General features: G+C 35.7%; 1 protein-coding gene across 1 annotated transcript; it reads right to left on the bottom strand.

The window, feature by feature from the left end:
• Positions 1-1,055: 1,055 nt before the first annotated feature.
• LOC129270877 (probable rRNA-processing protein EBP2) lies at positions 1,056-10,729 on the bottom strand (the record flags this gene model as incomplete). Its single annotated transcript, XM_064106856.1, has 8 exons — positions 1,056-3,032; positions 5,442-5,589; positions 6,835-6,916; positions 7,560-7,635; positions 8,046-8,135; positions 9,120-9,243; positions 9,776-9,939; positions 10,631-10,729. Coding segments are annotated over 8 exons (879 nt in total), but the record flags the coding sequence as incomplete, so codon positions are not given.
• Between the last annotated feature and the right edge of the window lie 13,513 nt (positions 10,730-24,242).

Genomic DNA, 24,242 nt, shown 5'->3' with positions numbered 1-24,242 from the left:
ACAGAACATAAAATCTTTTTTTTCTAATAAAATGTATATGAATTGCACAAAAGCTAAAGTATGTTTTCCCCATTCAGCACAAGCATGTGCTTAAAAGAAAATTAAATGACACCCCTGCTGGTTAAGTTAAAAACCATCCCTAAACCCGATTAGTAAAATGCCCTAGCTTCTCTCGTATCCTACACATAAATGAAACTTGTGTTTGATTTTGATGACTGCTATTTTTGTAACAAAAATAAAATTCTAGCCGAAGACAAGGAAAAGGTATGAGTAAAAGCAAATGCTTATCTAAACAAATACGTGCAACGGTTATAATTTGGTTTTTAGTATTACCTTTTGCTTGACTTCAGCTCACATTTTTAACAACACCTGTGTGGAAAATGATAGTGCCCTCATAAAGAACAGCATATATGTACCAACAATATCAGATTAAAATACCAAATAGATAGTCTTTCAACAAGTGACATGGATGAACAATAGCACACTCTCAACCAGGCAATTTTTTTTTCGGGGGGCTATTTTTCATATTCAATTCTCAAAATTTGCAACATTAAATGAGCTTTAATACTACAGTGAATGGGTATTTTGGGGACCTTTTTTAATTTTCCTAAGCCATTTTTTTATCATTTTGGGGGCTCAGATCGCCCTAAGCACATGTTATTTTTTTCCCTGTCGGGCTCTTGGACATTTGTAAAACATCAATAGGGCTCTTGGACATTTGTAAAACATCAATATGGCAATCTTGTTTTGATGCCATGTTGTGCTGGCACTGGGAGGCTTGCAAAGGCCAGTGCCATTAACAGCTAGTCTTTATTTTCATAAGAAAAATAAGTTATAAAAATTGGTGTCTTATAGGAGCTCCTCAAAGATATCAAAAATAGAAGAAGGTCAATTTGAGAGTATTATTTACATGTGGACCCCAATTATTAAAAAAAACTGAGCTTCATATTATTGAAGATTTTTTTTAATCATTGACCCCTCATATTCTTCAGGTTTCGATTACATTACTGTATACTACAACACACTTTCATTTCAACAAAGAAATATATATATCCTGATTTTCTAACCTTTATTTATTTACAAGTCCAAAATGTTTCAAATCTTGCATTTAAAAGGTGATAATGAAAAAATATGGTGGCTCTGTAAAAGAATGTTCTCTTCAGAGATGTTTGAAAAACCAATTATTAAAAATTAAAGACATGAGATAGTACATTAGAATTACATGACTTAAATGCTGTGCCAGCTAAAATTGCCATCATTAGACATACTGGACCATTACAAAGTTTCTAATCAAACACAAGTCAAAGAATTTTTTTTAACTTGACTATTTATCAACTAAATGTTGGCATTTTGGACCTTTTAGCGATTTATTTTAATTCTTTCTTTGACTGACATCTGGTATCATTGGCCCCAAAACAAGGGTGACTTCACATCACAAAACCATGGTCTACGCAGATTTCTCTTATTATTTATCATACTTCATTCAGGCAGGGATTTAGCGCCATTTGCCAACCGTTACAGAATATTAATCAGATAAGAAATTACAATGTGAATAACCAAGCGGCTGAACCAAATATTTTCTTACGAGACAAAACATGATAACAAAAGTTTGACACTCTGTCATTCAATCGGGAAGTAAACACTGAATTTACATTAGAACACATCTCATTAATATTCCGTAAGGGTTGGCAACTCTGGATTTAGTGCCATTTACCAAAAAGGCACATTTATGATTTGACTCTTCTGAGTGTACACAATGAAATATTCTTAACGATGCAGACAAAGTAAGCACAATCCATGGATTTGTATTAGTACCATGGTACATTTGAAACGACCTTTGTGAATTTGGCACATTGTGGACGTGGCTGTCTTGAAGTTTTGTAAATCATCTACATGGAAGTTGAGATACACGGTTTTGTTGTCCTAGCAACTGTCTAAATCCATTTACCACCCTTTCACACTGTAAAAAAAAATCGTAATTTGAATTATGATTCCAGTGAAAAATAAGGCTAATGACGAATTTTTAGCACGTGTGAAACCGAACTAGAACTTGATTAGAATCACGAACGCCTGCCATCATCATTATAATGATGATTCAAGATTCACGTGTGAAAAGGCCCTTTGTCTACTACTGAGAATCAAAGTCTAAAACCATGGCTTAACCCACTTGGTCTACCTGTTGTTTGGTCTAATGGTCTACTTTCCTCTACTTGTATATCTACTCATCATTTTGCACTTTGTCAAATGAAATTTGTGTATATTAACAGTTCACCTACCCATATAAAGTGAGTGGTGGTGATCCATGTGGATATTACTAAAACAGGTATCGCCTTTTAGCTGGAAATAAGACAAATGGTCAATGGGCTAAATGGCACTTCAACCAAATGGCTTAGATAGACTGGTTATAGGTGGAATGGATTAGACCATCCGAAGTTTCACACTGTAAAAAAAAATCGTAATTTTGAATGATGATTCCAGTGAAAAATAAGGCTAATGAAAATTTTTAGCACGTGTGAAACCAAACAAGAATCATGAACGCTAATCACAAATTCTACTCCGGAAGTGAATTCCAGTAAAGTTTCACTCAAATTACAGTACAAATTTTCTGTGTGAAAGGTCCGATGATTCTAAAGATGAATTGCAATCATCATTACAATGATGATTCAAGATTCACGTGTGAAAAGTCCCCATGTGGGATGAGACTAAATGGGAAAAAAAATGAGTGTACAACAGGTGGTAATTTACCTCAGCAATATGGGAAATTATACTTTGTGTGTGCCTTCTCCTCCTGTTACTTCTTAAGTTTTAGATACGAAATCATGATCCAGCATATCAAACATATTTGGAAATACCTCCAATATATTGCATGGTGCAGTACGATAAAATCATATCTTCATAGTAGTGTCCTAATAAGCAGTGAGTTTCAGAAAAGTCCATCATTTCTTTCTTGATTTGAGTTTCTGTCTCTTTCCTTTTCCAAGTCTCTTCTGTTTGCTGTTCCCTTTCCTCTGCATCTTTCCTCCAAATTGTTTCTGTAAACATAATAGATAATATGCACATTCTTTAACAATCCTCCTTCAAAACAAAATCACTCATGACGTTCATATAGAGATGCTGTGATACACTTTCCCTTTCAAAAGAATATAGTGAATACAATTATCCATTAGAAAATTAGCTTTGAATGTTGCCTTGTTTGCCAACTTACATTCATTATATCATCAGCCCCCCCCCCCAAAAAAAAAAAGAATATCAATAATTATAATAAAAGCAACATGGAAGACAAAAATAATAATTTGAATGTAATAATAATGGAAACATATAACTAATACATTAAGAAGATATTGAAAACATGCAAACTGGCATACACCTTTAGGTAAACCTTCCATAAGTAGAATATTCACCCAAGTTCAATTCAATTAAATTAATTTATTTCCTCTTTCAATCTTTTTACATTTACAATGATAGTTCAGTATACATATTTACAAAATACAACATTTAAATCATTTTTTATGATACAATACCATTAAAATCGAAAGAGAAGGAGATCAACTAAAAAGCAGAGCTTGTAGGGTGAAGGCCCCCTTTTATAAGTACATTTTATGAATAAAAATAATGTAAAATAAATATAATGAATAAGAAATAAACAAATAAAAATAAATAAATAATAATTAAAAAAAATTCAGTATACACTGTATACAGAAATCATAAAACGATTAAACATATACAAAGAGAAATTAATAAACACATTTACATATTAAGTTCTGAATTACATTACTTTGGGAAAAAACGATAATCTAATATGAATTCAGAAGATATTTTTTAAGTTTTCCTTTGAAATTTTGTATTGAATTACATTGTATAATATCCTTTGAAAAAGAATTCCATAATTTTGGACCAGTAAAAACAAATGTCTTCTGTGCAAACGATGTTCTGATCAAAGGTAAATGAAAGGAACTCGCCTGGCGAGTGAAGTGCTTATGAATTGTATTATTTTTTACAAACATATCATTAAAAGGTAACGGTAATTGTTTGATAAACTTGTACATCAACTGTCCGAGTTGAAAAGAATATAAATCTTTAACCTTCAAGACTTTATTTCTCAAAAACAGAATATTTGTATATGCCCTGAATTCTGCATGACGAATAATACGAATCACTCTTTTTTTAAGAATAAAAAGTCTATTAATTTGAAAATTCGCTGCGTTACCCCATGCAACAACTCCGTAATTCAAGTAAGGTAAAATTAACGTTGAATACAATGATAACAAAATATAATGGGGTAAGAAGTGACTTAATTTTCTAATGACACCAATGTTGCGAGCAATGATTTTACAAATATTATCAATATGTGATTTCCAAGAAAGTTTTTCATCAAAGATCAGTCCCAAAAATTTAGTAGATCGCACTCTTTGAATGACAGTATCATTCAAAATTACATCTTTTGGTACAGTCGTAATCTTGTTGCTAAATAGCATGTAGCTAGTTTTTTCTAGGTTAAGAGAGAGTTTGTTAGCTGTTATCCAATTAGAAACATGTTTTAGTTCGTCATTGAATATTTGCGTCAATTGCTCTGGGTCGGGGTGCGACAGAAATATATTAGAGTCATCAGCGAAAAGTATAAATTGAAGCAATCTAGATGACATATCAATATCATTTATATAAGTAATGAACAAAAGTGGGCCAAGAATGCTGCCCTGTGGAACTCCACAAAGGACAGGTTTACGTTCAGAAATATTGCAATCAAGTGAAACAAACTGCGAACGCCCGGTTAGATCATTCTTGAACCACTTTAGTGGTTCCCCTCTAATTCCATAATGAGAAAGTTTATAAAGGAGAATGTTATGATAAACTGTATCGAATGCTTTTGAAAAATATGAAAACAAACCGATCGTATCCGAAGACTTGTCATAAGCTTTGGCAACTGTTTGAACTAAAGAAAGTATTGCATGGGAAGTGCTACTCTTTTCGCGGAAACCAAATTGAGTATCGGATAGGATGTTGTGCTTTTTAAAAAAAACTTATGGTTCGTATATGAACCAATTTTTCAAGAATTTTAGATAAGTTTGTAAGCAATGAAATGGGTCTGTAGTTACTTGCTAAAGAACTATCACCCTTTTTGAAGACTGGTATTATTTTAGAAATTTTCATTGATTTTGGAATATTTCCCGATGATAATGACAAATTGAATATATAAATAAGAGGGTCAATTATATAATTCATAGTTTTCTGTAGAAGATTGTTATCCATGTTATCAAATCCTGCACTTTTATTTAATTTTAGGCTAGATATAATTTTAAGTTGAAGTAATCATGAAGATCATATTATGCAGAACGCGTTCTAAGTCAAACAGATTACCGTGGTCCCAAAAGATTTGACCAAGGCAACAATTTCCCTAAACCTAGTCGAGTCAAGATCAAATCATTTTAAAGAAAGTCTCTTACCTGGTGTTTGACTACATCCGATTTGTTTCTTTTCATACTAAAATGATCATCATCTTCTCTGGAACTCTGTCTTGAATTCACTTTGCTTCCCTTCTTCTTCCCGCCATATCCAAACTTAGTGTTTTTTGCTTTCCTCTTTATGTTTGGCCTGCAATACAAAACACACAGATCAACATGAGAGAAGGTAATATACAGAGGCAATACACGCTCCATATGGAGCGTTGTGGCCCAGTGGATTAGTCTTCTGACTTTGAAATAGAGGGTCTTGGGTTCGAATCCCAGCCATGGCGTGATTTCCTTCAGTAAAGGAATTCATCCACGTTATGCTGCACTCGACCCACGTGAGATGAATGGGTACCTGGCAGGAATTTATTCCTTGAAATGCCACCGCGATGTAAAAGACTGCGGGGCTAAAGCCAGGGTAATAATATCCAAGTGCTTTGGATGTTATGACATAATGTGATATGTGCTATACAAGAAGTGCGTTATTACTATTATTACACAGAAATGAATGTATGGGATTGTTTCACGATTGCAAGAGTTCATTGTTCAATCCTCTGTATATATTTGCCAATTTTTTTAAAGCATTAAAGAAAAATACAATTTTGAATTATAAACAATTTCTCTGGTTGAACTTTTGAACTAAGATTTTAACAAAACTACAAAATGAATTACAAGTACGTTGTTTTTACCATGTTCTTGTACTTGTTGTACTTTACGTTTTGTTGTTACAATAATGTTTTTTATACTTTCATATGACCCCATTGGAAATAAGCCACTCAACTTTCATGGGTTATCCTGCCAAGGTATTCTTCGCACTTACTGTATCTTATCTCCTGTGATATTCTTGACAAATACAATCAATCAATCAATCATGAAATTCATTTTTAAACCATTACTGCAAGAATGAAATAATGACTGAAACTGAGTGAGGTACATACAGTATAACAATATCTCTTTTTAAATTACAAACTCTACAGCATTGAATTGCTGCAAAGTCTGCAAGTTCTCTGGCAGAATCCCTAATTAATTCCTTTAGGAATATTTTTACCATTTTTTCAAAACATAAATCTACAAAGTATTATGCAGTTCCATATTTACTTATAAAGATTCCATAGAGTGACACAGGCCCACTTCTCTACATATTGCACACATCAAATATTAGAATCCTTTCACATCAAATTAATATAATGAATTCTAAAATTGGGGAAAACTTTCCAATGAATGATTTTCATTGCCTATAGTTTACACGGCTGCTTGAGTTTTGACAAATGTCAAAATACAAACATACTAAACATTCATCATTCATATATCATTCCACTTCATAAACATAGATTTAATAATACATATATCATAAACTAAGAAAGTATAATGGAAAATAAATGATAAATACCCTTTAGCTGCTAATTTGTCTTGTTTAGAGTTTGCTCCTCCTTTGGACTTCCCTTCCAGAAAATCAAGGTTCTTTGTCTGACCTATACAGGAATAAAAGACAATAAGACAGAATAGAGTACATCCCATAATTGAAACAATTTTAGACGGCAATGAAATAGAATCAACTTTTTTGCATGTGCAGCCCCCTTTTCTTTCAATTTTCATTTTCACTTCAGGAACTGAAGCCATGATAATTTGAGAGCACTATACCTTTTCATATGAAGAAAGCAGAGAGGAATAAAAAAAAAAAGGAAAGGCACGCACATAAGGGGGCCAGATGTACACACATAAGGAATTGTCTATAGTTCTAGACGGCATGAATTGGAAAGAAGAACTATTCACTTTATTGGTTGAACTAACGAGGGCTCTCTCTAGGAGGTCTAATATTGTCATTTCTTTTTCTTGCTTTCAGATAAAAACACAATAACAATCAGCATAAATTAAATTACAATGAGACATTATCAATAATAAACAAGGGCGCACTCACTATCTCAGGGCCTATCAAATGGTAAATACATGCCTGCACATAGAAGGAAAAGGCTTGCAGACTTCAATATTAAGAAAATACAAATACTATCGATGTCAACAGCTCAAAAAGAAATCACAAATGCATATCAAATAACAGTATCTTATCGCAAAGCCCTCTTATATTAAATGCAGTGAAGTGCACTTTAAAAAACTTACCCTTCTTGAATTTCCTGACAGATTCTGCCAACTCTTTCTTTTCTTTCTGACGTTTCACCAAAACTTCTTGTTGAACCTATCCACGATAGGGACAAAAAATATTAATACTTGGATAAAATGAACAATGTGTATAAATGGAAATAAACTGTCAAACTTTCAATATATCTTGAGGAATAAACAAACAGATCAAGAAAATTATACTTAACATATTGAGAAAGGAAATTTCTACAAAATTCTATGTTCAGTTTAATAATCATCCAAAATAGCAAGTCACAGATATGAAAGAAATTGTAGGAAACTATGATAGAAATAACAGACTAACACGAAAATAATGGGAGATGATTTGCACAGATGATCTGTCAATATAATTCCAGAATAAAAAAAACTACTTCTGATTTTAGTAGGAATTAGATAAAATGGAGACCTTTTCAGTCTTGAGGAATGAAAATCTCTAAAAAAGCTAATAAATAACAAATGTTAAAGTACCTTTTTGCCAAACTTTCTGAGTTCTCTGAGTTTCTTAGCCTTCTCTGATCTTTCCATGGACAACTGTTTGGCAATCAGCTTCTCTCTTATCTGATAGAAAAAAAGAAAGAAAATAGAAAATAATTGATGAAGGTTAATAATATAGAGAAAATACAACAAATATCATTATAAATGTAAAAAAAGTCTTATGCCTGTACTCTGAAGGCAAGATTATCTTAGGTTATGGTTTAACTTTGTGCTAATATTATGGGAAGCCAAAACTATCAACATTGTATTTTTCATTTGATCCCTTTCCTTCTTCATTATGCTATAATAGCGAAATTCAGTTATCATTCCCAAACAGTTATGAATGATCTGAGTGACAGATGTGTTGATAAATTGACTATGTGCATTTGGAGGTATGTGTCACAGTTAGCTATCCATAGTCATACCACAACTCAGACCAGAGTTTGAAATTCAACTAGAGTTCAGAATACGGGCCTTGCTGTCTCATAATGTTACATTATGCTTTTTCTGCTGCAGTTAGCATTTATTCAGCATAGCCAGTGTCCAGTAATATCAAGGTTTGCGATGAATTTTTATGACAGAGTCACTCTGATTGGTTCCTGGTCTTTGTTTAGAACAAAGTGCACATGCAACAGCGATCTTGATTGGTTATTGGCATTTGTGTTACAGAGCCTGGGGGTCATAATTCCAAACAGTCATAGCAGTTTTATTTTTAACTCTGAATATATCTCTTATGGAAACATGCATTACAAATTAAAATACATGTGTAAGGGTAATGGTCCAAATTGTACCAGAGCGAGAGCCAAGCACAAGAGGTGGTCTAAGGACTTTTCAACCCCATACTAGAACTTCTTGTGATGTATTTTATTTGTATCTCAAATATTACTTTTCAGCACATTGGCTGTTCGAGACAATGATCTGTTTGCTATCCCTTTGTCAATTAAGCGGTCTCATCAGTCTCATTGGCGCATTTTTAACAGCGCTTTTACATTAGTATATTGGATTCATTTGCAAAGGATTTCCCTTCAGGAAAAGTAAAATTCAGGAGTAGAAGGGCTAATTAGGTACCTTTCTCATATGATCATCTGATTTCGCCATTTCAGCAAAGAAGTCATCTGGTCTCTTGGTGGGTATATTCAGCGCTTGTAACCTAGGTAACGCATCCAGTGCAGCTGCTTGGGCTTGACGGTATCTGCAAATAAAAAGAGAAATTTGGTTCATTGTCTGATCCTACCCACACACAAGTATTCTATTTATTTCTGCTTCATATGTCAATCCCTGAAGGTGATTAATAACCCCACCCTATCACTACAGCCTAATAAGGAACATATAAATGAAAAGAGCATATTCCAATATTTACTGCTATAACATTTCAACATACCAACACAGTTACACCAAACCAAAGTATGATAATTGTGTCCTGCCTTTATGCTGTACATGTTACTATGGCAACACAGTACCTGACACATTCAAACAGTGTCTAGCTCAAACACACTCTGATTCCTATACACCACCTTCTACTTCCTCTGTTTGGGGTATAGACAATTGCCTTACACGTGTTGGTGATATGTAGCTGGCACATCTTTGACAACTCTGTTTGCACATATTCCTATATCCTCTGAGGGAGGGCGCTCTGAGATTATGATATCATAGGCATAAGGTCTACAAAAAGTCCAAGGAGGTTTGAATCACCTGAACATTACAGTCCTAGTACCAAGACTTACATTCTCAATTCCCTCTTAAAGTCATCATGTACTTCATCTTTGCCTTGCTCTTCTTCTTTAGGATCCGTCTCCCCTGGTACCCTGGCAGGGCCACAAGTCACATCTAACCTCTCGAGCCACGGAAGGTCTCTCTTGAAATCTGAAAGTCGGTCCTTTAAACCTTGCTGTATTGGAAGGGGATGTTGAGAACGATTGATAAGCAGGATCCCTTATTAATAAGAGGCGACGGAAAACATGTTCCAGAACTTTTGTACCAATCGCACTTAACTTTATTTAACCATATCCTTAATGAAATTCAAAGTGAACTCTATGGAGCTATGACCTAGAGTATGAAATATCCTGGATATTCTTACAAGTCTCTGAAAATATTCAGAATACAGGGAATGGTCTGACAAAAAAAATAAATTAAAAATAAACTAAAAGAATCAATATGAATTAAAAACAAAATTTAAAGATGAAAAATCATCCATTGTGCTGCACTCAACCCAACCCACATGAGGTAAATGGATACCTTGAAGTTATGAATGCTTTGTGTGTAGTCTGCAGACCCTGATTGAAACTTTGATCAACAAGTGGGTCTTCACAAATAACTAGGACATACAAAACTTGTTTTTTACATACCTTCAGTACAATGTCAGTCAATGTACATGTAGGCTATGCATTCAGACCCTAACTTGAGTGAGGGGTTTGCATAGCAGATTGCTCTGCATGCTGGAATGAGAGGTCAAGCTCAATTTGTGTGGTCTTCAGGTTTAGAATAGAAATTTGATTATCATGAAACATTTAAAAACACTTTATGACCTTGAGATCTTCCTAACATAAAAAACAAAATTTGGTAAAATATTCATTCTTTACCTCATTATTTATGTAGACCTTCTTTGCCTTGCCCTCAATGTTAAGACCTGGTTTAATATCACCTCGACTGAATGCTGCTTGAAGCTGGAAGAGAAAGAAAAAGATGTGATTTCATTTGGAGCTGATGAACACTTCCAATGTTTTTTTTCTATCCATAATTAGGTGGTTGCTTAGTTGCTAGCTGTCATACTTAAAAAACCATGCCCTTGGCCTTGATAAAAAAAAATCATGAAATATGATTTTCGAACACAAAAAGATTAAAACATACCGTAAGTAACGGTGTATTAACCGCACCTTTTTCTCGGCGGGATATAAGCAAAAGTCGGGGGTGCGGTTTATCCACAGTGACGGGTCTGAGCCCGCCCGCGTAACCCCTCCCAAACATGTAAGAAGTCTGCCAGTTCACAACACATCGGGTGGCCGGGCGTAGCCGCCCAGGGCAATGTCGTTTAGAGGGGTATGAGCCGCGGGTAATGGGAAGCGATTATTACGATCTTAATCAAATAGTGTCCATAACAAATGCACCCACCTTCATGACACTAATTTTGACTTTATTCTCGATTCAAAGCAGCGAAGTTCCCTGGCTAAGTTCAAAGAGACGCCAAGCATTCTCGGTAATAATTGTCACAGCTGAGCAAGAGCCGAGAGCTAGCTTGCGTTGTATTGTGGTTTTAGTGCGACTTAAGCTGGCGCTATTCATTTTAACCCCTCAAAGTCCCGTTTCGCGCCAGCTTTTTTTTTTCTTTCCTGTTTGCTTTTCATAAGATACCATGTACACCGTGCACCACGTATAAGAGAGACGGAACGAAGCCGTAAAACAACTGGAAAAAAATGCCAATTTCTTTCTTTCTTGCTAACATTTGTAGATGAATTGATCAAGAACAGCAGATTTCCGCATACCAGTAATCTCTTTGAATACTTTGAAATCTTGAACTTAGTTTTTGTTTCTTCGTACCTCAAATATGCATGTAAATGTGAGAAGGATTTTTTTTTTTTTTTTTTTTTTTTTTTAGACCAAAGTTGGGGGTGCGGTTAATACACGGGTGCGGTTAATACACCGTTACTTACGGTACTTGTAAAGAAATCAATTCAGATGGCATTTGCCACTGTATTGGCTTCATTTCAGTAAAAATATTATCCCGGCAGAGTATAGTCTAGATTTTATGTGTCAAGTTTTACTAGAGTAAACTCCCCAAACAACAGACGGTTCCAAACATCGGGCGAAAATGCCTTCAACTCCCTCCCCACAACTACAGGGACCCGCACTGGCAGGGGACTTGCATGTACAAGATACATGAACATACTTAGACCAAAAGCTTCAGTCTCTGTATTTTGGTTGTTCCGCTGAACTGCGTTGGCTCACTGACCAATACATAGACTGAAGAGGATGGGGGCCCGTACCTACAGCCAACGTATAGTGAAGTAGCGTTTTATAGATCGCGATTTAAACCCGTTTTTTAAGCAAATTTAAAAGTTTCATGGTTTCTATTATCAGGGAAATATAAATAACTTAAGTAATTGCATACCTTGGGCCGGAGTTATTGAAAAAAATCCTCTGGATGATTGAGAAATCTGTCATTTAAGACATTTTCACCTGACCTGACGGTTTTTCTTGCAAGTTGCCATCTTGAATGACGTCATTATCGTTATTAAGTTTTTAATGTCTCGATATATCGCGATTATAACTAGTATCGTTTATCTTCGTGTAGTGTATCGTATCGTATAAGGAGCAGATCGTATAATATCGAAAGCAATATCGATATCACATTCGTGATTGTTGACGCCCTCTCCGTTCGTTTGTAAATATTTCATAGTTTGGCTGCCATTTTGACCATTTTTATCGTGTTCAACCCAATTAAACATCGGTAAAGTATAATTTTCATGCCTTTTCATCTATATCGTTTAAAGTATTTTGATAATGGAATATCAAGTTTTAAAAGTTTGTTGGTTATACATCCTTAGATTGTAAATTCGATGTGTAAAATTACATCAAACTTTGGACTGTGAATTGACAAAAGGGAGGGAATGAGAACACATGCGAGCCCACACGTACACCCTACCGTCGGTAAATGGGGATTACAGTAAAATGTCAGAAATTGTTGAATAAATCCCCAGAAACGACGGTTATTCCTGTCTAGAACATACTCTGCTATTGAACTGCACACACAGTAGGTTGCTGCTCAAAAAAAAATTTCCAGGGATTAAATCCAGGGGTAAAATCCATGATTTTGACTTCCAAAGATTAAAGACCCTCGCTAATTATGGACTCCAAACGATCGATGACCAAAAAAATCTTGTAAAGGGGAAAGTGATTTCCACCGGAAATATCGCCGCAGAGATTGCACATGTTCGATTTATCGCAAGAAAATTTGCAATGGCCGTCGCGGGGGTTCCCCATGGTGGGAAATTCATGGCGGGGGGGGGGGGTACTCGACCATAAAAGTGGTAGGTGTGTGCCGCGGGCGATACAAAAAACGGGGCTTTGGAGCGGGCTTATTGAAAAAAGGAGGGTCCTCGCCCTCGGAACGGGCTCCGGAACTACAAACAATTGTTTGTGAAAACGGGGGTCCTTGGAACGGGTCGCCTGTGTGTGAGTGCGTATTCATCCCTATGGAACGGGCATACGTGCATGCAGCTAGCCCGGCGCCGGCATCATCAGCCAACCTAATGAATATTCATGACGACTGTTTTCACAAAAAAATATTGCCAAACTTAAACTAAAGCCTAAACTTTAAAATTCAATAACTTTGTTATTTGTTATCCGATTTTGATGAAATTTTCGGTATTTTGCTTAGTGAATTCTACTCTATTTATTAATCTATATATACTTTCAGCCCGGACCATCCCTTTAAGTGTCACTGTCTGATGTCAGGGGCCCCGCCCAATATCGTGCTCAGCTCAGCTCCCGCTAGACCAAAAGCTTCAGTCTCTGTATTTTGGTTGTTCCGCTGAACTACGTTGGCTCCACTCACCATACATAGACTGAAGGGGATGGGGCCCCGTACCTACAGCCAACGTATAGTGAACTAGCGTTTTATAGATCGCGATTTAAAACTGTTTTTTAAGCAAAATTGAAAGTTTCATGGTTTCCATTATCAGGGAAATATAAATAAATTAAGTAATTGCATACCTTGGGCCGGAGTTATTGAAAAAAATCCTCTGGATGATTGAGAAATCTGTCATCTAAGACATTTTCACCTGACCTGACGGTTTTTCTTGCAAGTTGCCATCTTGAATGACGTCATTATCGTTATTAACTTAATGTCTCGAATCGATATATCGCGATTATAACTAGTACTAGTACTAGGGGTCCGGACAGCCCGACCACCGGACAGCCCGACCCTGGACAGCCCGACCCGCTGCCCTGGACAACTCGTCCCGGTCGAGTTGTCCAGGGTTGGCTCTGAATCGGACAACTCGACCACTTGAATTCTTCTTCAACATTTCATGAAATAATATTTCAAACTTTACTTCAAAAGTATTTTCCCGTATAATCCATGTTTCTACAATACCTTCTCGACAGAATATTTAACATTTCAGTGCATTTTGAGTTATTTTGAAAGAAAATAAACCGAGTTCCCTTGCAACGAGATTACCGGTATCTTGATAAATTGATAATCCGATACCGCCGGCGAGCTGTGTTCAAGGTCTGCAAAATTTGAGTTGATTTTTCTGTCACTTGACATATTTTAATGGTGAGGGTGTGCTATTTTGTATTTTCATATTCCATTTTCACATTTCTTCTACTTATTTAAAGTTATTGCATTTCACAAAACTGATACTTAATGCAAACTTTTTGAGATAGTTCACCTGGAAAGGACACCCGATGCGGTGCTTCGCCTCGCCGGCCAGTTGGGCGACCGGCTGTGCTGTGATTGTGACTGAGTGTGGCACTCGGCTCAACTAGCTATGCGAGGTCGAACTTACTTATTTTAGTAAATTTTTCCGTCTCTTGACATATTCCAATGGCGAGAGTGTGCTATTTTTGTATTTTCACACTTCTTCCACTTATTAAAAAGTTTTTTTTATGTCACTAAGCTGATTATACTATAGGACAGTGACTGCGTGGTCGGAATCATGGAATGCGCTTCCCAAAACCATCCTTATTGACGCCCCTTTTATTTTGTAGGCCTTCAAGTTCAGGCCAGGGGGGTGCTTCCAACCAACATCTAAACCAATTATGGAAATAGATTTTAAAATGTCTCAGTATGTAAGTTATGAAGTTTACAATATGGAATAGTTTATTGAAAAAAGAAATATATTTTTTATTTCTACCGTAATTGAAAAACTTAACTTTTTTATCAAAATCTAAAACTTGCCTTTCGTTATCGAAAAACATGTGTCTCATTTTTTACCTGTCAGTTTATACTGTCACAACTTTTATTAATGCAACTTCCATTGGAAACAACGGGTCTTCAGGAGGATACCAGCACTTGGGCTGGTACCAACCACCTACACCCGGGATGAGGAGAAGCCAGGTTTCATACTCGACATGCGATGGCCTTTCCATTTCTTTCACGAGCAGAAATAATACTGAGTTCCAATGAATTGGGTATCAGAGCGGCAGTCCCTTGGTCGATGAGGTAAATACAGCTTCTTAGATACAATAAATCAATTTTTGTGCACTTCATTTATTTTTTTTCTTTAAATTCTTTGAAAGAAAAAAAGGACAATTGAACAATAAATTTACTTATTTTTTCTTTTATACATTGTTTCAATTGAACAAAAATTTAACTTATTTTTCTTATTTCATTAATAAAAATTCTAAATTGCTTCTTGAAAATGTGAGTAACCACTACATTTTTAGGTTTAGTAGAAGTTGTAACATTCTAAATTAATTTTGGGTATGTAGAGGTTATGCTTAATTCATGTGGAACATTTATGTTATACACATCTTCTAGATGATACCAAGTATCGTTCAAGTGAGTTTGAAGGGGAAGTTCACCCTGACAAAAAATTTATTGTAAAAACAGCAGAAATAATTAAAAATATTGCCGAAGGTTTGAGGAAAATCCATCAAAGAATTGAAAAGTTATTAGAATTTCAATTATTTGATTTGTGATGTCATATGCGAGCAGCATTTCTACATAATGAATGGTAAAAAATCAATTGTCATTTTCTCAGAAAATGGTTTTACTATTCCTTTTGTATATCAAAAGACAAAACATTTCACACCCAAACATGAAAAGAAAACAAAAATAAGTCATCAGGAACCATTAAAAAAATTAAATTCATGCACTTTATATTACATAATATATTTGGCAGCTGCTCGTTTATGATGCCACGAATCCAAACTTAAATTGAATAACATTTTTAATCTTCCTCAAACATTCACCAATATTTTTTTTTTTTTTTTCTGCCATTTTTACAACAAACTTTTCTTCAGAGTGAACTTTCCCTTTAAGATTAAATCAGTTGCAATTAACTTAACTTTAATATATTTTAAAAATGTATTTGCTTCTAAATTAAAGGTTGAAATTGTTTGATTTGTTTCAGTAGCAAAAGAGGTGCAGAGCATCAAATAGTTGAAATTACTATATCGTCAATACTTTATTTTCCAGCTCTTTGAGACCACCTGAATTGCAAACTCTGTATGGCCAGTTTTTGTATGACAAAAAAAAGATGAGGGAGGGTTGAAAATCCCTCTAGCTAAGTTAGGGATCATTTAATTGCCATGGAAACCAAATATAATAATGTATAACAGGTTGTATATTCCTGATAGTGCAATTGTTAATGTTAATTTATATTGGCACTAATGTAATTTTAAGATTGTCCTTATTGTTAATGTTAGCTTTACATCCCTTTACATAAACACCAAAAGCAGAGGATATTGTTCCCAACTGGAATTGTGATGATAAATAAGACTATGCTATAGTCATATTTATCATCATAATAACATATTTGGTAATGTAATGCTATTTGAAATTTTGAACCAGTATTTAATCTATGTGGGATATAATATATTTTATATACACTGAAGTTCAATATGTGTTACTATGTAATTTTACATCTGATCAAGTTTACCTTAATGTTACTTAATAAAACCCACTTAACTCCAAAAAAGTATTTTGAATATTTGGTTCTTTCACTATTGTGTATCCTTTTTCTCGCTGAATATTTACCTTTTAATGAGAGCTGTGGTGACAGGTTCCATGACATTTGCTCTGGCAACAATTGCTCCACTGTAAATTCCACACCGTAATCTTATGAACAGCTTCAACCAGTAAGGCCTAAACCTAACCTAAAACTCTATTGCAACCCTAAAACCTCTATCTTAAGGACGTTCCACAGTTAAAGTGAAATCCATGTCATTTTCACCAAACTTTGCACATAGATACTTTAGAACCTTAATATTCGAAATATGCAAAAATTAACATAGGTTCATGTGCTTGATTTTTTGCTATAGAACTTCAAAGCTCACCCAAATTGATGTTCTTAAGAATTGCGCATTCAAAAGAATTTGGCATTTTTAGACCGCCCAAGATTACTACAATGAGTTTAAACCTCTATTACTCAGTCAAAATACATGAAAAGGTCATCAAATTTCGCAAGAGAGTTAATAATTGTATCGTTAGAATGGAGAATATATTTATAGTGCTATTTGTTTGCAATTTTAAGTTTAACAGCACTGTCAGTTCTTAAAAATGGTGTAAAAGATAACAAAACCCCAATCTAAAAAATGTGAAATTTCAGTAACAAACTACAAAAGTACAATAAATGCTGCACTTTATTCAAAATCCATGTCATTTTCACCAAAATTTGTAGAGTTGTAGAGGAAGGTATACCTAAGAGGAACAAACATTAAAATAAAGGGGTTCATGTGTTTGTTTTTAAACTATCAGTATTTTTATTAGAGCAAATGTGCTTTTTAAAACACCAAAGATGCGCCGAATGCTTTGTATCTATGTGAAGAAAAAATCAAAACCACTCTACCATTTATTCAAACTCGGGGTAATATTCGTGATTCTTGGCAGCACTGCAGAGTAAAGTATTTTAAAATTGTAGAGAATCTTTTTTTGAATGGTCCATGGAATCATTCCATTTTTTAGCTTCATGAAATAACGCATCGGATCTGCAGTTAAAGTGCAGAAGATGATAAAAATCAGCACATACCCGCAGCTAATTAATCACCTGTTCATCCATTGTGACGTCAGCGCGCAGAGTGTAAACTATGCGCAGATCATAATGCGCACAAACATAACTGTGGAACGTCCTTAAGGGGCTTTCGCAATTGCTTGTGCGATCGTTTGCGATTACTTGGTCACAATATATGTTGCACAGAATTGCAACAGTGAACGGTCGTAAGCAGTCGCACCACCAATTGTGAAAGGGACAAAATTAAGCCTGGGCAATTGTCGCAGGAGCAAATGTTGTGTCACATGGTAATCAGATGGAGATAATTGGAGAGATGAAGAGGGGGAGGATGGAGATGATGAAAGGTGGGATGGCCATGATGAGGAGTGATCGAGTTGATGAGAGGGGTGTGGATGATGAGTGGGTGGAGATGATGAGAGGACGGATGGGGATGATGTTGGGAGGGATGGAGATGATAAGGTTTAGAGATGAGGATGGAGATGGTGAGGAGTGGTGGAGATGATGTGGAAGGGTTGATATGAGTTGGGGTGGAGATGAGAGGAGGGATTGAGATGAAACAGGGAAGGAGATGCAAAAATGGTTGATGATTTTCTTAAACTTTGGTCTGCAGGACTATCCCCATAACATATTTATCTTGGTGCCCCCTACAAAAGTTCGAGGCCCCCAGTGCCCCCAAAGCTGAATAAACCCAGCTACGCCACTGATGAGATCGAGTCAAATTGCCTTCGGGATTGCATCATTTCCAAGAGGTTCTCAATAATATTCCTGAGATGATGAAAAGGATGTTGGTGGCGATGATGTTTGTGATGATGATAATGATGAACATTGGTGATGACGGTGACGATGATGTTGGTGATGATGATGCTTGCTGATGATGGTGATTATAGTGGTGATACGATGATAATGATGACAATAATGATGGATGATGTTGTGATGATGATGGTGGTGATGGCAATGATGATTGTGATGGTGGCGATGATGGTGATGTGATGATGAAGATAATGGTGATGCTTATGATGGCGATTATGAGGGTGATGATAGTGGTGATGGCGATGATGATAAGGACTGGATGAGAATGATGCTGGTAGTGATGTTGGTGTGATGATGATGGTGGTGATGGCAATGATTGTGATATTGACGGTGGCGATGATAGAGACGATGATGTTGAATGGTAATGTGATGATGGTGATTACGATAATGATGGCAATGATGATAGCGATAGTGATTATGGTGATGATAATGATGGCGATGAATATAGCGATAGCGATGATAATTAAGATAATGGTGATGATAATGATGGCGATAGTGATTATAGAGATGATGATGATGGTGGTGATGGCACTGATTGTGACGATCGTGATGGTGGCGATGATAGAGATAATGTTGGTGGTGATGTTTCTAAAAGGGATGGTCCGGGCTGAAAATATTTATATCTTAATACATAGAGTAGAATTCACTGGATAAAAAATTTATTGAAGTTTAAAGTTTAGCAATATTTTGTGAAAACAGTCGTGAATATTCATTAGGTGGGCTGATGATGTCGCATCCCACTTTCCGTTTTCTTATGTTATTACTTAAAATCATTTTTTTCATTATTTCATTATGTCTCCCTTATAATGTAATAAGTTGCAGCAATAAATTTCTAGTTCTTGGAGGAAAAAATTGAATAAACCTTACTTCATATAATAAAATACAAAAGAAATAATGTGTGGATAACGTCTCAGTCTCATCATTTGCATACCAGCCAGGATGTGCATATAACTGTTTTGTGAAATTAAGAGAAACTTTAAAATGTCATAACTTTCCTATTTTACATCTGATTTTAATGAAATTTTCAGTGTTATGCTTATTGGATTTTTCTCTTTTTATTCAAATCAACTTTTTGTTGGAGTGGACTTGTCTTTTCAGCACTTCCTTATAATTTTGTTTTATAAATAAAAACATGCTAAGTACAGTTTGCAATCCATGTTGTCTCAACTAAGTCAAACAGTTGGAAAGATAAAATGAAGTATAAAATTAATTATTGACAAAATTAATATTTGAAGTTCTGCAGTCTGCACCTCTTCTGATAAAGCGAATCAGACCATTTTCAATCTTCACCTTGTCTTCAATTTAGAAGCAAATACATTTTTGAATATATCAAACTTAAGTTAATTTGCTAAACCCACTAGAACCATATATGGTATCTTCTGGAAAATTTACATTTATAACATATAAAAAAAGGATCCACATGAATTAAGCATTACCATACCCCCAAATTAATTTGAAATGTTACAACTTCTGCTAAACCTAAAAATGTAGTGTTTTCAAGAAGAAGCAATTTTGAATTTTTATTAATACAATGTATATAAGAAAAAATAAGTAAAATTTTTGTTCAATTCAAACAATGTAAAAAAGAAAAAAAAGGAAATTTATTGTTGAATTCAATTGCCCTTTCTTTCTTTTAAAGAATTTGAAGAAAAAAAAATTGAACTTTGATATGCCTGCATGAAGTGCACAAAAATTGATTTATTGTATCTAAAAAGCTGTATTTACCTCATCGATCAAGGGACTGCCGCTCTGATGCCCAAGTCATTGGAACTCGGTATTATTTCTGCTCGTGAAAGAAATGGAAAGACCATCGCATGTCGAGTAAACCTCTTCTCCTCATCCCGGGTGTAGGTGGTTGGTACCAGCCCAAGTGCTGGTATCCTCCAGAAGACCCATTGTTTCCAATGGAAGTTGCATTAAAAAAAGTTGTGACAGTACAAACCGACAGGTAAAAAATGAGACACATGTTTTTCGATAACGAAAGGCAAGTTTTAGATTTTGATTAAAAAAATTAAGTTTTTGAATTTCGGCAGAATACATTTCTTTTTTCAATAAACTATTCCATTTTGATATCAAAACTAAGTTTTTCAATTTTGATAATTATAATTACCCAATCTATGTCAGTTGTGCACCCCCATTCTGCTCCTCTAAACTTAGAAAACAATAAAAATTTGTAATACCGCGGTAGCGGTTATTTAAGAACAAAAATAAACAATAAAGAGTAAAAAGGACACTTTCCTTCAAAAAATTGTAAACTTCATAACTTACATACTGAGACATTTTCAAATCTATTTCCTTAATTTGTTTATATGTTGGTTGGAAGCACCCCCCTGGCCTGAAGGCCTCCAAAAAGGGGCGTCAAGGATGGTTTTGGGAAGCACATTCCGACCACGCATTCACTGTCCTATACTCCTATAATCAGCTTAGTGACATAAAAAAAAAAACTTTTTAATAAGTGGAAGAAGTGTGAAAATACAAAAATAGCACTCTCGCCATTGGAATATGTCAAGAGACGGAAAAATTTACTAAAATAAGTAAGTTTGACCTCGCATAGCTAGTTGAGCCGAGTGCCATACCCAGTCACAATCACAGGACGGTACCTCACAGCCTCACAGCACAGCCAGTCGCCCAGCTGGCCGGCGAGGCGAAGCACCGCATCGGGTGTCCTTTCCAGGTGAACTATCTCAAAGAGTTTGCATTAAGTATCAGTTTTGTGAAATGCAATAACTTTAAATAAGTAGAGGAAATGTGAAAATGGAATATTAAAATACAAAATAGCACACCCTCATCATTAAAATGTGTCAAGTGACGGAAAAATCAACTCAAATTTGCAGACTTTGAACACTGCTCGCCGGCGGTATCGGATTATCAATTTATCAAAATACCGGTAATCTCGTTGCAAGGGAACTCGCTTTATTTTCTTTCAAAATAGCTCAAAATGCACTGAAATGTCAAATTTTCTGTCGAGAAGGTATTGTAGAAACATGGATTAGGCCTATGCGGGAAAATACTTTTGAAGTAAAGTTTGAAATATTATTTCATGAAATGTTGAAGAAGAATTCAAGTGGTCGAGTTGTCCGATTCAGAGCCAACCCTTGACAACTCGACCGGGACGAGTTGTCCAGGGCAGCGGGTCGGGCTGTCCAGGGTCGGGCTGTCCGGTGGTCGGGCTGTCCCGGAACCTTAACCCTAGTACTAGTATAACTAGTATCGTTTATCTTCGGTTTCGATCGCATATGGAGCAGATCGTATAATATCGAAAGCAATATCGATATCACATTCGTGATTGTTGACGTTCGTTTGTAAATATTTTATAGTTTGGCTGCCATTTTGACCATTTTTATCGTGTTCAACCCAATTAAACATCGGTAAAGTATATTTTTCATGCCTTTTTCATCTATATCGTTTAAAGTATTTAAATATTAAAATATTAAATTTTAAAAGTTTGTTGTTTATAGGCCTACATCCCTATTGTAAATTCGATGTGTAATCAAAATTACATCAAACTTTGGACTGTGAATTGACAAAAGGGAGGGAATGAGAACACATGCGAGCCCACACGTACACCCTACCGTCGGTAAATGGGGATTACAGTAAAATGTCAGAAATTGTTGAATAAATCCCCAGAAACGACGGTTATTCCTGTCTAAGCTCCCGCGAGAGTCCGGCGCGATCCCTCTCTCATTTGCCCTACACAATTCTCAGCTAGTGGGACTGAATAAGCGTGCGCATATTCAATATCGCAATTTTAAGCTTATTTAATAGCAAATTCAGTCGGACAAAATATTACACAACTATCTAGGCACTATCTATATTCTAGATACATTTACAAGTGAGAATATAGCTTCCATACCTCCTCATCTGAGTCCAATTCATCGTAGCTTTCTTCCTCCATATCTGCAATGTGTACGTACACGTGCGATACGATGCTTATTTTTGAGTGATTCGGAATTTGAATATGTTGCCCTCTATTGACAAATTTATCAACATCATTGTCGTCTGCAAAGCTAAAGCAAGTTATCGGAAAACTTCCCTCGGTATAAAAAGTTTTCTGGTTACCATGGAAACTATCGGAGAAAATAGGTTGCTGGGGTGTTGCAAGAACTTGAGTTGCAATCGATCACAAATCAACAGCAAATATGAATCCGATTCCAATCGAAAGCAAGTTGCGGTCAGGCGCGGTTCTAGATTAAAAGTTTTGGGGGGCGTCAGGGGGTTTGAAAAAATGTTGACGTTTATTCAATACAATAAAAATCTAAATAATATGTTTTACGATTGAGACCTAAAAAAAGGGATTTTTAAACATTGTAACCATTATCATAAACAGAATAACCATCTCCCTAATCAAATATTGAGCGCAAAGCGCGAGCTGGACAATGTTTGATAAGTACCGTGTTTACACTGAATCGGCAATTGGTTCTGAACCAAATGCCGATGCAGAATCCTGAAAAAAGATGGATTTGTCATTAAAAAATGTAATTCCCCCGTGCCCCACCCCCCATAGTTCTACGCCACTGTGTGTACAGCTGCATCGTGAATGCAGATATGATAATACAAATTATGGGAAGCCACATGGAGCATGAGGTACAGATCGAGGGACCATGTCCACCAATGTGCAGGAAATAAACGAGCCGAGTGAGCTGAGTAAGAGAAGAGTAGGGGACGGAGACTATGTGAAAGAAAAAACAGGTCCATGGTCAGATACACTGATCTCTCCACTAACTGGATGGGAACAGTGGAGAGATCAGTGGTCAGATATTGAGGGGCATGGCCCTGGGAAGCGGAAGTGCTGCGTGTATTATTCTCACCACCCCCTGATATTCTGGTGCCTGTGGAAAAATTGAAAATGTAACAAAAAAAAATTGATAGTCAAAACTTTTTTAATTTTTTGCTGGTCGAAATCTCTGGACCAAAATGGCCTTCTTTTTGCATTGAAATCGTGCCCCCTTTTTTCTTTTCAAATTTACATCAGCACCCCCCAGTAAAAAAATCGTTCCCAGTGCGCGGGGGGTCATTTTGTTCATCTTTAAAACACATAGGTCTATTTTATCTGTTTGCTGGATTTTTAGACAAATTAACAATCGCTATTAGGGCATGACCAAACAAACCCAAGAAGTCAACAAAAATTCGTCTAAACAAAAAGTTGAAAAAAATACTACGATGATGATGGTATATACTTTTCTAAAATCATGGGTGCTTGAGATGGGGATGACCTTTTGCGGCCACCCCGGGCTACATAAAATATAGACACAACCAAAGGCATGAGAATGGTATACAGGACAGGACCCCTATACTCAAGTCGAAAAATTAATGTTTAACTCTGTACAGTTTTTATAGTCAGTTCCAATTTTGTATTCAAAGCCTACCTTTTCCATTGGGTGATAATGCCTTATGATCCTTTTTTCCATTAACAAAGACCGCATATTGGAGTCGCCCTAGCTGTTTCATCCCTGTGACTTTCGGTCCCTATACTATCATGATCATACATTACAATAGGATATTCAGTGATTAATCGAGATACACCACTGTTCATTTTCTCTTACCTTTCCCTTAAAAAAAACCCCAAAATTTCTGATCACCAATTTAGGGCAAAATTCCTGCAAGAGGTCACCATTTTTTTTTCACCTGTCACTTACCATGCATTCGTTTTACAGTAACCATGGTTACCTTTGTAATAAACCCGACGCCCATGGCTCCGCCCAAGTGC

Source organism: Lytechinus pictus, chromosome 11, assembly GCF_037042905.1.
Source record: "Lytechinus pictus isolate F3 Inbred chromosome 11, Lp3.0, whole genome shotgun sequence".
NCBI lineage: Eukaryota > Metazoa > Echinodermata > Echinoidea > Temnopleuroida > Toxopneustidae > Lytechinus > Lytechinus pictus.
Note: the sequence above shows the minus strand (reverse complement) of the source record. Positions and strands in the feature narration are given on the sequence as shown.